Below are 18,347 nucleotides of genomic sequence, written 5' to 3' on the forward strand. Positions count from 1 at the left end.
CGAGGGAAGGAATATATCCTCATATTAGAAGATTTGATGGCAATGGCACAGAATTCAAAAATAAGGCCATTGATCTATACCTCAGGGAACACGGCGTGAGACACAAGTTGACGTCACCTTATCACCCCCAGGCGAACCCAGTGGAGAGAGTGAACCGCACCATTAACAACATGGTGCGCGCGCTGACCGAGGCGAACCATAATACATGGGACGAGCGATTGAGTGACATCGCATTTGGGTATAATACCTTACCTCATTCCTCGACGGGCGTGAGTCCAGCAATCTTGACGTATGGGACTCAGCCGAGGAAACCTTTTGCAGCAAGGCGCGAGCAGGACGCCGCCGCGGAAGAAGAGTTGCAGCGACGCGCGATCGATGCCTGGCACGATCGCATGTGGGATTTATCCCAGCTGTGCGAGCAAGCGTCGCAGAGAACGCCAAACGCGCAAGATCGCCAGAAGCGCTACTGTGTCGTAGAGCGGCGTCATACAAAGTCGGAAACTTAGTAATAAGGTGAAATCACGTGTTGTCTTCTAGAGCAGAGCAACGCTCCGCGAAGCTAGCGCCACCATATATTGGGCCGTATAAAGTAGTGGAGATACGCAGCACCAATACATATCGACTTGTCGATGTGATGGGGGAGCAAGTCGATCTTGCACCCGCTGCGCAGCTGAAGCCTTTTTATTTAGCCGCGACAGATAAAGAGTCGCAGAAGAGCGAAGAAGATGGCGACGCTCAACCACCGAGGGACGCGAGCGTAGACGGAGGTGTTAGCGAAGCACCTCGCGAAGCGAGCGAGACTCTGTCTCATATGTGTGTATAGACACACACACATACACATGTGCTCAGTAATGGTTTAGAATATAGTATATTGAACATATATAATCACAGTACAAGTATATAATGGAAGCAAGCATGCAAAGTTTATTTTTTCAATAATTTAGTCTAGGTGTAGTGAAGAAATGTCAGTTTCTACCTTTGGTCTACAAAAATATGTCTAAGGATGCATATACATGGTGATCATGTAGAATATAGTTTATTTAATATACATAGTCAATTTGACTAAAAAAAGTTAGTTCGAGCAAGTATGATTTGTAATATAATGTCACTTCTTGTGAACATCAGGTCCTGCGCACGGACGGAAAGTCAATATTTAGAATTTATTTAGAATTTCTAAATACTGTGAATTTATTTAAAATTTAATTTTTTACATAATAGCTAGAGTACATTTATGAAAAAACCTTTGTAAAAAATGGCTCAGAAAGAATTGAAAAAAAAACATTTTTGGTCAAATCCATTAGGCGTTCGCTCTGGGTATAAGACGTTTCTTCGAAACTCTTTATACGGGTCGAGTGCCTAAAAACTAGTAGTAAATAGTAAAGCTCCACTTAAGCCACGGATATTAGACGATGTTAGAGAATCAGGGACTTTTTCTGACCAGCAGTATAGATTTTAAAAGGACAGGTCAATGATCGGAGCGATCAGAGATGTTACCGACACAGTGAAAAGGACGGATGCCGCCTGTCATGCGTCAAGATCAATGGTTGCGCTTGTGAGGCTGGACGTAAAAAACGCGTTTAACTCGGCTAGATGCGTAGACATACTAGACGCTATGCGGTCACTTGGGGTACCGTGGTACATCACGCAACTAGTGGTTGACTATCTAAGAGTTATCGAATACGACACGGCGGAAAAGATTAGGAGTAGATTCATAACAGGGGTTGGCGCAGAGTTCGATTTGGACCTCCAGGGTATCCTGTACCCTATACCACTTAGACTAGAAACGCCAGACGATGTCATACTCGTCGGATATGCGGACGACGCAGCGGCTGTTATTACAGCCCGGAACGTAGAGATTGTGCAAGCTAAACTAAACGCGGTAATGCATAGGGTGCTTTCGTGGATTACAGACTACGGACTGATCTTGGAACTAAATAAGACACACATATAAATTCTGACTAGGAGACGTCTCCCACGATGCCCGAAGGCCCGCACAACTAATCTTTTATAAGCGAGGGAGAGAGGATTCGGCGGAACCTCCTCCGAGAAAACGCGGAGAAAACTTATAAAAAATTAGTTGTGCGAGCCTTCGGACCTCGTGGGAGACTTTTCAAATTTCCCGGAGGTTGGCCACGTCGCAGTATCTTGGGGTAACCCTGGACACGAAGCTAAAGTATAGAACACATTTAGATCGTGTATGTAGGAAGGCGACGATAAGGGTAGCGCAGCTTAGCCGACTGATGGCCAACGTGCGCGGGCCTAGACTATCTGTTATGCGGCTCCTCATGACGACCACTAACTCCATCCTTCTATATGAAGGGAAGGTGTGGGCTGACGCTATGGAAGTTGAGAAATATAGAAAGCAAATAATTGCCATACAGCGTAGAGGGGCACTAAGAATAGCGTGCTCTTACCAAACAGTCTCCGGTGAGGCAGTGATGATAATCTACCAGCTCCGCCTTGAATCAGATAGAGCAAATATTGTCACCGTAGAAAGGGATACGACAATGCGAAAGTGTCAAGAATGCTTGAACGACTACCAGCAAGCGGAATAGATAAAAATAATGATTAAGGAGTTAGGTCCGAGGGTGGAGCGAAAGTGGGTCGAAGTTAACTTCTACCTAACTTAATTTTTTTTTTGTCACGGATACTTTCGAAGCTACCTGTTTGCAATGAACAGGGTGCAATCACCAGAGTGTAGGTACTGGTCTGACTTACGAGACGACGTGAGACACACGGTTTTTGACTGCCCTTGCTGGGCTGAAAGACGTAGAATATTGGAGCTAAGAGTAGAGGCGTTCATGCCTAAGACAGTAGTTAGTGCGACAATGCTTGATAGCAAGCAGAAATGGGACGAGATAGCGGCGTACGTGGAGATGGTTTTCCAAGCCAAAAACAATAACGGATGTCTACAAGACTAGTTGATGGCTAGAACGGCATAAGACAGGCACCCCAATATATGAAGAAATGTGAAAACGGCTACCGAGGTGATTTTCGCAGCCTCTTGAGAGTTGGAGTTTTAGTGGGTATACCTAGTATTGTCCCGCGCCGTGAGAGCCCCATACGCAGGGAGCCTCGCATGGCTCCTGTCATGGTACGTTATGCATTTCTCCAACTTTTCGGATAGACAAGAAAAAAAATCAATAAATAATTATGATAATAATAATAATAAGAATAATAATAATAATAATAACAACAACAACAACAACAACAATAATAATAATAATAATAATAAATTATTTAAAACGCAAATATTTTGATTAACACAACTTATTTCTACTTTTAATAGACTATATTATTTTTTTCACTTTCAGGAATCGATGTAGATTTTCATATTCTTGAGAGTGGAACGTGTCATGGTCTAGCTTTTTGGTTTGATGTAGCATTTATTGGTTCTACACAACAAGTTTGGTTAAGTACTGCTCCAACGGAGCCGTTGACTCATTGGTATCAAGTTCGATGCTTATTGGAAAATCCTTTATTTTGTAAAAGTGGACAACTTTTATCTGGTAGAGTTAATTTAATTGCCAATAAAAGGTAAGTTATTTTTATGTGTTTATAATAAATCATTCAATAGTTTAATTGTTTGTTATGCTTATTCTCAAAAATCTTTTGTTTTTTTTGAAAGATTTTATGTTCAAGTACTCAAAAAATACAAATGACATACATAGTCTTTACATGCATAGCTACTTTTATAGCTTTGGTTGGTATGACAATCAACTTATTCTTTTGCGTCATGTTAGACAACAACACAGATTAGTTTCAAAAATACATTGATGAATTTAGTTGCTACTCAAGGCGCAAGCGCATACACGAAACGATAAAAATCGTGCATTATATTGAACTAGACAGTCAAATATAGATAGTTTCGCAACGCTAGCTTAAGCTTTTCAGCGAAGATAGAATCTGTAAAGTTTACATGAGCATGTTCTATAGGCGGGCACCCTGCGCCTTAAACGAATTTAAGTCAGTGTTCGTTTTTATTCCTGGAACAAAGATATCTCGCGACAACCTGCTTAAGGTTCTACATTCGTTTTTCTGGAAGGGGACCGAACGGTAAGACGGTTGGTTTATGCAATAAGCTTTGTACGTTACCATTGCCGTTAAATACCGTTTTCTCTCTCTAATGCCCATCTAGCCCAGCTTCCTCTTAAAGGGATTGATATGCTTGTACCTTCTTACACCATAGATATACCACATACAAGAATTCTGTAAGCTCTAGAGTCTAGTCGGGAGCTTCCTCGATACGTCAAGATACAATACAGAGTCCAAGTGAGTACAGTAATCCAGATGAGAGATAACAAGAGCACTGACCAGCTGTTTACTTAACGCCATACTGATACAGGATCTAAATGATCTGAGCCCATAAAGAACTTTGACTGCACCTTCGTGCGGTTTCCACGTTAACTTTAAATCCACGACCACACTGAGATTAGTTACGGTATCGACAAATGGAACAGAAACATTAGCCTGTATCTCGATACCAGGCAAATTCAACCTGTGTAGTTGGTTTATATAATGCTCAGATCCAAAAATAATAGGTTTGGTTTTTCAAGTATTGAACTGCAAAAGATAGTATGAAGTTAAATCCGACACAGCTCGAGCCTCAGCTGGCATGCAGTCCACGTCCTCACAAAGATTATAATAATAAGGGATAATTATTGATTAATTGCAAGGGATAATTATCCCTTGCAACCTGGGTGTATATTTGTAAACCCTACACGTAAAGTAAATGAGCAAAACTGTTGGTCAGTAATCTCTTGAAACGGTCTGGTTTCTGTTAATCGCAAACTGCGTATAAATTCTAGAACCGATTAGTTGTTAAGCCTGTAAGCACACCCGATGAATGTAATGAATGACCAAGGATCATCTGACTCTACGGGTGATGATCAATGGTCTGCGCAATTGAGAGATGCTTTGGAAGGAATCACAATCTTACGTCCACATCTGTTTGTTACCGGCTCAGTCAAGGCAGGTATCAACAGTCCTATCCATGAAAAAGGAAGACGAAAGGGTGGGAGGTGGATGAAATAAGGTTGAAAGCACTTTAATTAGAAAAGAGAATTATATATATATATATATATATATATATATATATATATATATATATATATATATATATTTATTTATTTATTTATTTGTGCTTAATATACAGAAGATCGTAAACTGTTATTCTATTTGGAGAAAGGGATAATTCCCCGGATAACCTTTTGAGAGCCCTATGCTCGTTGCATACTAAGTATCAGGACGATAGGTCAGCTGTATAAAAGTCCCGGTTTGGCGTCGTCCCATGGGGGGTAGCCTCTCTGTCTCGGTTTAAATTGTTTCAACAGAGCGATTTGGCTGATGACAGTTATGATGTTTTGACTTAAAATTACACGCTATTTGCATTAATGCAATCCATTTTGCTGCAGGTTAATTTGTTTTTATATACAGGCAAAGATAAATTTTTCACGCTGTTTTTGCATGAAATCGTTCTTTTTGACCTCGCCTTATGCTTATTAGCAATCTTTCAGTCATCTTTGACTATGCCCGCTCCGGTGCCTGAAGTGTGCATCATCCTGTCCTCAGGCGTCCTGACGTCTTTGCATAAGAAACACCCCATCTGTTGAGCTGGCACATAGCATGCCGCTGCTCTGTGTCCATTCGCGCTACACTTTCAGCTACTGATGCTGTAGCCGTGGTACCAGTATCATTGCGTGAAACACGTTCGAGCCCGCACTTTGCAGTTTGACCAATTGATACGAATTCTTCTTTTTTGAGCAGGGCGGCTGCCTTGGTCTGGTCGATTTTGACCACAGCCACTCTCTCCTCTTTCGTGTTTGGCTTGATCATATGTACTTTAATATCCTCTTTGCCGCAGCTCATCTCAGTTGTGATAGTACTGTCGACATCTTGTTTTGCCTTAGTCCATCGATGTCTATGATCTCTAGTTTCGTCTTAAAAATCTTGCCCTTAATTGTACCTATTTGCCTGATTGCATCTCAGATGACTTTTTGAAGTGACTTCATGTCATCATTACTATTGCACACAGCCACTAAACCGCCACCGTCTCGTGTTTTATGGAGGAACTTGACTTGCTTATTAAATTCTTCTAGCTTTGCCTGTGCCTTCATCTGTCTCAAAATCTCAGCGTAAGACTTGTTTCTCTTTAATCTTATGAAAATAGAATCCGTACATGAAGCCTTATCTTATTTGTCTTCGGTTGGGTCTGTAGTGGCCTGTTCTTCTGTTTCATTTTGTCTTTCTACTAGCAATTTTTTCTCATTATAGCTGACCATGAGAAGTTTTTGCATCCCCCTCGTTATTCTTACTTGTTGAGGGAGTGCAATTTAGTTTCTTCTTGCCTTTTTTGGCTGGGATGCCATCATGGCGGTTGGATAATGCATGTTTCTTCTTCTTTGACTTTGACGTCTTCTAAGACTTTTGAACATCCTCCTTTTTTTTATACTTTTAAACTTTCTCCATCTTGTCGAAAAGCGTGGAATTCTACAACAGGTATTCACGTTTCTTGGCTTATCCAGAGTTTTGGTCATTTCTCTTGCCGTTTATCATACTTCCTGTAGCTTGTCTCCTGTAGAATAACTCGTACGTTGTAGGTAATAAAAAATTTTTCGCCGCCGCTGGTTTAAAAATAACAATGTAAAAAGCAAAGCAAGAATAGCTAGGCGATAACTTTTTAAGTTTTTATTTCGTATAGACACGTGTTGTTCAGTTCGTTTTATTTGTTCAAGTAGTGTAGGTGTAAATTTAGGCTTTTTGAATTTCGCGCCGCTGCTCGCTCTCCGTTGCGACGTTGAGAGCGCGCGCGCATGCGTCGAGTTGCGCGCCGCCGGCCCCGCTTGCGAGAGCGCGAAGGGCCCGCGCGCGCGGATTCCTGTTCGGACTGCCTAGCGCTTCGCACGTTTGGCTTCCTTACGCTTTTCGATTTTTTTTTGTCTTCTGACGGTGAGCCAGTGACTTGTTCTTCTCAGAGCTATCACTGTTCACCTCGTTCTGCGCCGTGTTGGTAGTGTTTAGCGGAAAATTCGCGATCGCGTCGTTCGCGTGTGTGTATTTGTGCGAGTGTGTGAGTGTGTCTCGAGGCGATAGTCTTAAGGTTTGTTGGCGAAGGTGTCCACGTGTTGTACGTGACTCCTTCGGGGCGAGCGAACAGCGGCAACACCCCTTGTTGCCCTCGTGCCAAGCGTCTGGCTCCCCGAGACGTCGGGGCGCGCTTGGTGCACGGTTGCGGACCATCCTTTCGCTCCCCAGGCCCGGCTTCCAGACCTCCAGGACCAGGACGGAAGCAGCGGCGGACTACGACGAGGCCTGCTCAACGCCCTCTTCAGCGGCGGTTTTTGCGTTCGTCTTTGCGGTAAGAGAGCTCTCTCTGCGTGCGGAAAAGGTACCTCGCGTCTTTGCGTTTGCGTGCGTTCTTTCACTTGAGTTTTTTCTCTTTTAGAGTCACTGTTCTCTTTCTTTTATTTGTATAGTTTCCCTTTCTTTATTTTCAATAAAGCTTACACTTGCTGAGGCTTTTCCCTCTAAACCGTGTGGGTTTTTACGCCAAAGCAAGTGCTTTTTGTGTACCGCGAAATCGTGTGTGTTAATTAAAAAGAACCCTTCACTCACTCAACCCTTTCCTTTTGTTGGAACTCACTCTGATTTCTTTCACTCGTTCCAAGATTAATATTCACGTGTTTAGATTGGTCTAGCTTCTATAGCTTATAATAAAAAATATATATAAGTTATTCTATAAGAAGTCAGACACTTCGCGGTCAAAAAATCAAGCTCTTTCAATTTTGAGGGCACACTCACCAGAGTTTCTTACGTGCGCTTGGACATACAATATGTAAAAAACATGGGTGTCACCTCCAAACCCTATGCCAACAAAAAGTTGCGGACCAATTACTAATTGTCAAAAAATAGCCTTTATTGCGCCCCAGGTAATTATTATCCGGCCAAGTGAGCATTATTTTGGGGGGCATCCGTGGACAGCTGGACCCGAGACCATCAATTTAAAATAAAATCGTTGAAAATGAACATCCCTATCAAAAGTTGCAAGCAATTTAAAATAGGGTAAAAATCGTTCGTAAGTTTGTTTGTCCAGGTAATAGAATATTGGGGGCACAATAAAGGCTATTTTTTGGCAATTAGTAATTGGCCCGTAACTTGGTGGCATCCATGTTTTTTACATATTGCATGTCTAAGCGCATGGATTTGAGTTGTGCTAGCCTTCGTAGGAGGCGACGATATAACAGTGTTACGTTCTGCAGGAGATAAACCATCATTTCCTAAAAGCACCATCGCAAGTTTATTACAAGAAGCTTTATTATATATTTTTTTATTTAATTTATCATTTTGATTAATGGGCATGATCACTGCTTTTGGTATGCAACCGTTTTTCGTGCAACGTTCTTACTCTTCTTTTTCTACTTCACGCAGCATTTTATAAACTTCAGCATAAGGGTTAATATATCTCAATAACCTATCTAATTAACTCAACAATTCTATTTTTGTATTGGGATTATTACTATAGCTTTTTCGTTGAATATTAGCTAATTCATTATCTGGAACATATTTTCGAGCTTTATTTTCATTCGGATGCAAGGCATAAACATTGTGATATATTTGACCACAAATTCTGATAATTTGCGGTCCTTTACTTGACAATTTGTCATAATGAGCCCTAAAACTTGCAAAAGCTATAGCATTATCATATGCTAGAATATTCTTTTCAAAATTAACTCTATCTTCTGATAGTTCTGTGACTAATTGCTCCAACTGATTTGGATAAGCAGAATTATCCGGTAATTCCACGTTTCCTTTATGACAAAAATTAGTAAATTCTTTGCTTTGCGAATATTCAAAAACAAAATGCTTAGGATTACAATATTTACAAATATCAGTCATAGAATCTAAATAATTTTCGTAAATCAATGTTTCATTTAATTGTAAATTTGGTATCCTGCCTATAATTTGTAATTTGCTTATCAATTTTAAAGCATTTTTATTTTCCTTTAGAAAACGATTTTTTAATACTTCGGTATCTTTCTTATTATTTGTAATCTTTGTGTTTCATTATGTACATTATAAAATTGTCTATTATCATCAATTTTTAATTTTTAATTAATATAATTGGTTCTTTCATTTCATCACTGCACTCTCTCTATTTTTCGTCTTATTAAATTTTTCTTTAAATCAATTTGCACTAATTTATCTATATTTTGTTTTCTTTTCTCATTTAACATTTTTCTTGTGAATTTTTTCTTTTTTATCATACTACATTGATCATTTTTCTCATTCCAATAAACTTCTACGCAGTGCTTCTTTTTTTGTTCCATTTTTAATTCATTGCTATTTATTTTTTGCAATTTCTCTAATCACTGTTGTTTTTTCTTTAATTTTTTCTTTTCTGCATTACAATCATTCATTTTTTTACTCTTTATCTAAGCTTCTCTTTTACGCAGTGCTTCTTCTTCTTGTTCCAATTTTAAGTCATTCCTATTCATGTTTTGCAATTTCTCTGTTCTTCGTAGTTTTCTCTTTGATTTTTTCTCTTCTGCTTTGCAACCATCATCCAATAATATAGTTATATCAGAGTGATGAAACTGTCATTCGATCATCAATTTCCATTGGGATAATAGAACCAATGTGAGTTTCTCTATGTTCACTGTATGAATCCGTTATTTTTTGTTGCTCAATAATTAAATGTCTTTAAATATTCATTTTAATTTTATCATTTCATTGGAATAAAAACTTACAAGTAAATCTATGACTGAGTGTTCATCGTATTGGTATAACTGTTAAATCATAGTTAATTACGCAAGAAAAATGTTGTAAAATTGGTCACATCATAATGCTACGTGTTTCATATATTTTTAATAAATGTAAACGCATTTGAGAAATGTCAAATTGTAAATTGCAAGGGCATAAATTGAAAACAATAGAAACAGCAAAAGCTATAGCAAAGATTTCACAATCATGAATATCATTTTGTGAATGTACGTTTTCAAAAGTAATGTTTAGATTAGAATTATTTGGTAATAATCTGTTAATATATACTTTGTATTCGTCCTGTAAACATTTAACCGTGTGTGGCTAACGTCATGGTCTTAACATTTGTTGGGCTGAAGAATCCCAAGATGATTTAAGCATTATTGTTGACTGACATACTTGATTATTATATAAAAGCTGCTAGAAATCATAGTTAAGGATACAAAATATGATTATACGCCAAAAAGTTTATATACAATAATGTAAATATTTGTATTTTATAATTGAAAATTCGAGAAGCCAATATAGAAGCAAATAGTGTTGCGGCCCCGCAGATTCGAATGCTTCTTAAACTCGCCATCGTCGCGTTACCGCGCCACTTGATAATTAACGTAAAAATTGGTTTTAATGCTCAGTCTGCTCGGACCTGTAGAACCGGTGAGATCGGTAAATCATAGATATTTTAATCAAAAAATTTTTTTTAATTTTCTAATATATTTTTTACTTGAAATATTTTAGTATCAGGAGCAGACTAAACGTTCGGAAGGCTGCGAAGGTTGTACTTACATAAATACTTTCCTGTTGTTTATCAATAACATCTGCGCATGCGCGACAATATGTATAAATAGCGTGTATAGTTTGTTTTAGTGCTTAGTCTGCTCTGATCTATAGAAGCAGTAAGATCGGTAAATCATATATATTTTAAACGATAACATTTTGTTAGAATTTTCTAACATAATTTTTTATTCGAAATATTTTAGTATCAGAAGCACTCTAAAAGTTTAAAGGCTTTGCCGGTTATATTTATTTAAATATTGTCCTCTTGTTTATCAATGACATCTACTATCGCCGGCGCGACAATACGTATAAAAAGCTTGAAAAATTGGTTTCAGTGCTCATTCTGCTCTGACCTTTAGAAGCGGTATTTTAAAAATGTGTATAAATACTCCAGATACCGGTTCTGTTGCTCAGTCTTTTCTGAACCTTTAAAGCGGTAGTTTCGGTAAATTTTCGAACCATAATAAATCTGTATTTTTTAAATGTGTTTTCTTATTTACATGATGATCCAAGCTAGAATGCAGTACCATAGCCGACTAAACGTTGGAAAGGCTGTGCAGACAATAGTTATTTAAAAATGTTCCTGCTACTTATACATACAATTAACGCAGTCTGCAAAATTTTTAATTTAAAAGAGATATGAATTACAAAATCAATCGCTGTAATTCATAAAAAATGATGAACTTGGAAAACAGAAGAACCAAAGAACCGGAGAACGCCAAAATGGCAAGCCCAGGCTCGAACTTTGCTTTATTCATACAAAAATAATAATTTACTGTATTAGTCGGCTCAGATGGCATGAACATTCTAGAATACATCGATATTAGAAGAATGCAAAACAGTTATAGTTTGAAAAATTAGATACTTTTTTGAAAATCAAAGATATATTTGTCCCCTTACTAAGTTTAAGAATGGAATTGACCAATATTTTGAAATTGTCAAATTATCTGTAATTAAAAATTCAAGTCCTGCAAAATGTATTAATGAAATATCTATCTACACTATATTAAAACAATAAAATGATCAATTTTGTAAAAATTGACCAGAATCAGTGAATCATTCCAGAATGACAATTATTTCGTGATAGATATGTGGCAAAAACGTGAATACATTATATATAACCGCAAAAAATTCAAAATAAATTAGATTTAGTTTTTTAATAAAAATGGTTTCCAAAAAGTGACAGGGTCATGAAACATTTCACATAAATCAGCTATATTTACATACTGATATAAAATTATATATTTATTTATGTCATTTTTTTAGTAATTAATTACTAATAATATATATGTATACTAGGGCGTATCGAATTTTTTGTACGCAATTTGACGACTTGTAATAGTGCGGAGATTTTAATACTTATATCAAATAGAACGCCCGTAAAATTTGGACGCATAAGGCCAATTGCTTTCGCTCTGACTAAGGTCGCCAAGAATGATGAATTTTTCAAAATTACCAAATTAACGTTTGGAATTTTTTTTTTTTTTTTTTGATACTTCATACAAATTTAAGAGAAAAATGTTCTTATACATTTTTTTGTAAAATGCATTTCTTGTTGAAAAATCATTGAAGTATTGAATTCAGTTTTTTCAACTTAAATTTCCGAAACTTCAATAATTTATTAACAAGAAGGAAATAATTTTACAAAGAAATGTATTAGAGCATTTTCCTCTTTAATTTGTTTGAAAAATTAAAAAAAAAATTTTTAAGCGAAAATGTGGTAATTTTGGACTTTTTGACTTTAGACAAAGCGGAAGCAATTGACCTTATGCGTCCAAATTTTACGGACGTTCTATTTGATATAACTACTAAAATTTTCGCACTATTACGAGTCGCCAAAGTGCGTACAAAAATTCGATACGCCCTAGTATACATATACCTTATTAGTAATTAATTACTAAAAAATGACATAAATATATATAATTTTATATCAGTATGTAAATATAGCTGGTTTATGTGAAATGTCACTTCATCATGACCCTGTCACTTTTTGAAAACCATTTTTATTAAAAAACTAAATCCAATTTATTTTGAATTTTTTTGCGGTTATATAATGTATTCACGTTTTATATATACATATATATGTATATTTTACATACATCATCAGAGGTGATCTTAAGATTTGGTCCAGATAAAAAGGATGCAGAAAATGATTATTTGCGCAGATAAGCTCTTTTTTTTAAAGCTATGTGTTTTTGAATATGAAATGACGAATGCTGTATATATTCATGCTATTATGTTATTAAAGGCGCGTTTTTAAAAAGTTAAGAGAAATCATTAGAAATCCGAAGATAACTGTTTTAATTGCGAAAAAGCTAGTGAACGTAGAAGACAACAATTATAAAATAAAAAAAACAGTTTTAAACTATGAAAGAACTGTTGTCTTTACTTAATAATAGTCATAGTTTGTTGTATTCATTTTTTTATTCATTTACAAAATCGTTACATTTTATACTTGAAAAAAACTGAAGCCAACTGAAGAAAACTCTAGCAAACTACATAAAACTGAAGACAACAGAAGATTACTGTTGTCTGTGTCTTAATGCCGACGTTTTTTTGCTGTCATTTGCAGTTCATAAATGTTTTCTTTAGTTGTTTTTATTTTTCGCTAGGGACTTAAGATATTGTTATCATTTAATATAAAAGTAAATATTGTATTATGTATTACATTTTAGCACAGAATATAAATGTTATTGTTGTAATATGTAAATATATATGATCGCGATACTACTCAGAAATGGTACACGTCGCGCCATCTATTGGTTGTGCAGTCAGACAAGCTCACGCGAGAGCAAGCGTATCGCGCATGCTTTGCGACTATACTCTAAGCGCCTATACCACACTGTACACTCTCGTTCGTAGAGTCAGACTATACAGCGCTGTACAACACATTCTCTCTCTCTCTCTCTCTCTCTCTCTCTCTCTCTCTCTCTCTCTCTCTCTCTCTCTCTCTCTCTCTCTCTCTCTCTCTCTCTCTCTCTCTCTCGACTATAAGACTCAGATGTGAGCGGACATGTTTCTCGTCAGACTATTGCCGACTACAATATATAATTACTAATTATTAACCCAAGTATCCACTTATTGATCCAGCCTTCCAACAGTTATCACTGTTATAATCCTACAATTTACATTGTATTATAAATGTAAATAAAAAAACCGCTGCCAATTCTTTGTCACGAAGCTTCCTCCAACAATTTTTAATGGTACGTCCTGAGACGTAATGTAATATTTAGCAATAAGTCAGTAAGCACAAAATTGATGAAAGCGTACTATAAGTAGCTCAGCGGAGTTAATTAATACACCCGAATACAAGGTGCGATCAGTCAGTCAGTCTATATTATTCACTCAAACTGGACTGCTACGACGCTCCGGGCTGTCGACAGAGCTACCAGGATTAAGTCGAGATTCGGTTTGAATAAATAGAAAAGTATAGAATTTATATGTGTTCATCATTAATCCTATCCTGCACACCACTGTCCCAGTTACGCGAGTTGTGGAAATATAAGTAGCGCATAAATCGGCTTGCGCTATATAACATTGCAATAAACAAACTCATGAAAATTTGTGTAGTTTGCAAAAACGCGGAGAGTAGGTCACACGCGCGTTTTGGAAATATAAGTAGCACATCAATCGGCTTGCATCACATAATATTGCGGTGAAAGAATTGAAGACAAAAAAATGCTGATGTGTGGACGAAAATTAAATACAAGTAATATATAAATATAGTAGAGCATACGTAGCAAGATATTTAAAAGAATACAGTAGTTGAAACAATTAATGGGTGAAATTATGCAAGATATATAATGTAAAGAGTCAAATGAGTAATACTAAGAAAGAACTAAAAAATAGCGAAGAACAAGATCAGAGATTAACGAGAAACGCGGTGCGAGTAAATTCTGCATTGAAAAAACAATTGAGAGGTCCAGAAGATCAAGTGGCATTTGCAAAAAGTAAAAAAATTGTTCGTTCTCCAACAAAGGTAGAAACAAATCAGTATAGTAGTTGATCAACAAGTACCAGATTGAAGCACTGGGACTATAAAAAAGACGATTGCTGCATTAAAAAATAATAATTTAATTATTTTATTTATACTATCGCCAGCAACACCATGTACAGCGATTCTTAAAGTAGAAGATATAACACTTGATAATAGCTTCAAACTAGGAATACAGGCAGAATCGCTCATAAAAATCGAAGGAATTGAAGACCAGCCAAGCTTAATTGGAAACATAAATAATTTATCCAAGTTTAATTTTACTTTTGATTTTGAGAACATCCCAAACGATAATCGCGCGATGATAACAATATAGCAAAGAATCCGTTACGTTTATCTATAAAATATGTAGCTAATTTAGTACCAGAATTTTATGGAAAAAATATTTCAGTAGAAGAGTATATTGAAAATTGAAACATGACAAGAATTAAAAAATTAAATTAAAGAATGAAACTTATAAAGCTTTGTTAAATGTAAGAATCAACAATATTGAAGATTTAATAAAAGCGATACGATAAATATACCCATCAACTGAGAATATGCACTCTCTGTACGGGCAAGTAGAATAGATTTTGCAAAAACAAGACAGTTCTTAGTTTTGCCAATAGAGTGCAAGAGCTAGTACTAAAAATTAAAGAAAGTAATGAAGTACAGGGTTTACCAGCAGTAAAAAAAACAGCGTTTGAAAATAAAATACGCGCTAATGCTTTGAGAGGCTTTAAAGAAGAATTAAAGCAAGGAATCAGGATAGAATTGGGAGCCGAAGCGGTTTTAGAAGAATCCATTAAAAAGGCAATAGAAATAGAATCAAAGTTTAATAGAAGAGGATTTTGGAGTAATAAAGTAAATAATATTTATGGCAGTTTGAATAAACAAAATACAAGTAATGATGCAATATATGCGTATCAAATTTGTGACAGTTATGGACACGAAGCACTATTCTGACATAATTCGGGATGTGTATATCGTAAAAACAAGGAGCATTTATCGAACAAGTGCAGAAAAGTCAAAGAAAAAATTGAATTGATTTGTAAATTTTGCAATAACCAAAGACATTCTATAGATGCATGTAAATTGAATAAAATTAAAGACAATCACTGCCAATATTGTCAAGTTATTGACCATACAGTGACTCAATGTCCATTTATAATAGAATATGAATTGTACTGGAAGTGTAAGGAATGTGGTCATGACCCTACTGCTTGTACAAGAAAGGTAGATGTTAGGGAATCATGTGAATTCTGCAATAGCGCGGATCAATGATCAAAGCATGCCCATAGGTTATATGCAAAAGATGTAACCAACTCTGACATACAGTAAAGTACTGCCCGTTAACAAAAGCCCGATAACAAGTAATAGATTTATAATGTGTACTATTTGCGATGCAGAAGGGTATGTAGCTGAGCAATGCGAAGAAGCTAAAATACTAGTAGCACAAAATAGAATAAAAACACGTCAACAGAAGATCCAATGTCAGATTTGCAATGAAGGAGGTCATTCAGGAAAATATTGCCCCAAATTAATGGCTCAGCAACAAACAACAAATCCTCTCTTAAAAAAATGATGTCCTTTGTTGTGAAGAATTTAATACGTGATTCTGATTGGTTGCTGGTTGGTTGCCTAGGCAACGAGATCAGAACCGCGCTTTAAATTCATAACCCTCAAAAAAGTCATAACTCATAACCCTGGTAGAAATGTTTAAGGTGTTTAAAATGAAATGTGGAAACCTTGATAACAGATAAAATATATGTAACATAACTAGCAAGAAATTTTAGTAAAAATTAATCATTACCAAGAGTGTGTAGTATTACAACATGTGTATTGAAAAGTGGCACCCTAACCCTATTTGAAGTAGTAATAAAGTGTGTGAATATTATTTAGTTTTTTTTTTAATGTGAGTGAAAAGTTCAATTAAAAGAATAAAGTTTGAAGATATACTGTGTCTTTGTGCCCAAAGTCGCCATCGGTGAGGTTTAAGAGGTTAATTTAAAGAAAAGTTCAGTATCTGAGCCAGTAAGTTTAAGTCTATCATTATACAATGCTCTTTTAATTGTAAAAAGGCTACTAGACATGTTACCTAGAAAACATGTAACCTACTTGATTATGATTTAACTGTTTTCATTCATATTTTCACATCGAGGCCCATATGAATTTTTTAATTTAGCGTATCAAATTTTGCTTGTAGACAGTTACACAGAAACTACCATCTCTAGCAAATTGTATTTCTGGTTTCCAGTGTATTTTTACATTCTAAAGGAATAGCTATAAAGAAAATGGGTAAACTAATAGAAACTAGAGCAATCAGGGAAACAAAAAGTGCATTCAATGCACTAGCGTCAGTAGCCCCGAAGAAGGAGCTGATTCTAGGAAAAAAAAGGTATATATTAGTAATAGATTATAGGACATTAAATGATGTGACTATAGCAGATCCATATTTACTTCCCAATATTAATGAAATTTTAAACTTAATCGGAAAGAGAAAGTATTTCGATCTGTTAGATTTAAAATCTAGCTTTCATCAAGTAAAGATGAGACCTTCGGATATTCACAAAACTGCATTTAGCTTACATCCATTAGGAAGATTTGAATCTGTCGTCCTACCGTTCGGTCTTAAAAACTCAGCTCGTACTTTTCAGCGGGTTATAAATAAAGTTTTAGACAAATTTATCGACAAAATGTGTTCTAATTATATTGATGTCGTTATTATTTTTGGTGACACCATTGAAGAATTAGAGAAAAGATTCGGTCTAACAGCTCAATCATTAACAGAAGCAGGGCTAACATTAGAGCCAGAAAAATGTAAATTCAGCAAGACAGAAGTATTTTTCTTAGGGCATGTTATTAGTGAAGAAAATAAAAACAAGCAGTAAAGAAATTTCCAATTCCCAATAACGTAAAAAAGGTAAGACAGTTTTTAGGTTTTGTAAATTACTACAGAAGGTTTTTTAAAAATTTTGCAGAAATTACTAAATCATTAACAATATTACTATAAAAGGATAGACCATTTGCGTGGGGATCAGAACAACAAATTGCATTCAATAAACTCATAGATTCGTTATGTTTAACACCGATCTTACAATATCCATAATTTTATAAACCTTTCATAATAACAACGCATGCAAGCTAATATGCGTTGGGTTGCGTAATTTCTCTAGGCAAGATAGGCGAAGACAGACCAATAGCTCATGTATCATGAGTACTGCAGCCTGCTGAACTTAAATATGGAACCTATGAAAAAGAGGCTCTTGGCATAATGTATGCTATAAAAACATTTAAGAATTATATTTACGGAAATAAATTTGTAATTGTTACTGACCATTGACCACTACTATGGTTGAAATTTGCAGACAATAATGATAGAGTTCGAAGATGGAGAATGAAACTAGCAGTTTACGATTATAAAATTGTGTATAAATCGGGATAACAGAATACAAATGTAGACGCCTTATCAAGAAACCCTGTTGAAAACACGAATATATGTATAGTTACAAGAGCTCAGAAAAGAAAACAATAAAACCAAACATCTCAAATTCTAACCAATAAAAAAAAAATAAAAATTGTAGACAAGCAGAGAACAAAAGAAAATAAAAAAAACTACACGTGAAAAGGCGCAAAAAAAAAGGAAAATTCAAAATTCGAAGGAAAAATTTGAAAGTAATGCTGAAAGTAAAATTAATACGCAAAAAAATAACATTGATATGGATGTTCTTGGTCTGAATTCCATTTTGTACTTTTTTCCTGTGAATAAATTATATTGCTGTTATTAAAAATGTTTAATTATGCATTGCTTAGCTATGTATAAGCTTTCTGAAAATTT

General features: G+C 35.8%; 1 protein-coding gene across 6 annotated transcripts in view; it reads left to right on the forward strand.

Moving 5' to 3' along the window:
• The window catches only part of LOC107981980 (histone-arginine methyltransferase CARMER), a 325,591-nt gene that overhangs the window by 172,336 nt on the left and 134,908 nt on the right, over positions 1-18,347 (forward strand). For all 6 annotated transcript variants that reach the window (XM_031925137.2, XM_031925142.2, XM_031925140.2 and 3 more), the window contains one exon: positions 3,315-3,537. In XM_031925137.2, the coding sequence (XP_031780997.1) occupies positions 3,315-3,537 (223 nt within the window). The remainder of the gene's footprint in view (positions 1-3,314; positions 3,538-18,347) is intronic.

Source organism: Nasonia vitripennis (genome assembly GCF_009193385.2).
Source record: "Nasonia vitripennis strain AsymCx chromosome 2 unlocalized genomic scaffold, Nvit_psr_1.1 chr2_random0005, whole genome shotgun sequence".
Lineage (NCBI taxonomy): Eukaryota > Metazoa > Arthropoda > Insecta > Hymenoptera > Pteromalidae > Nasonia > Nasonia vitripennis.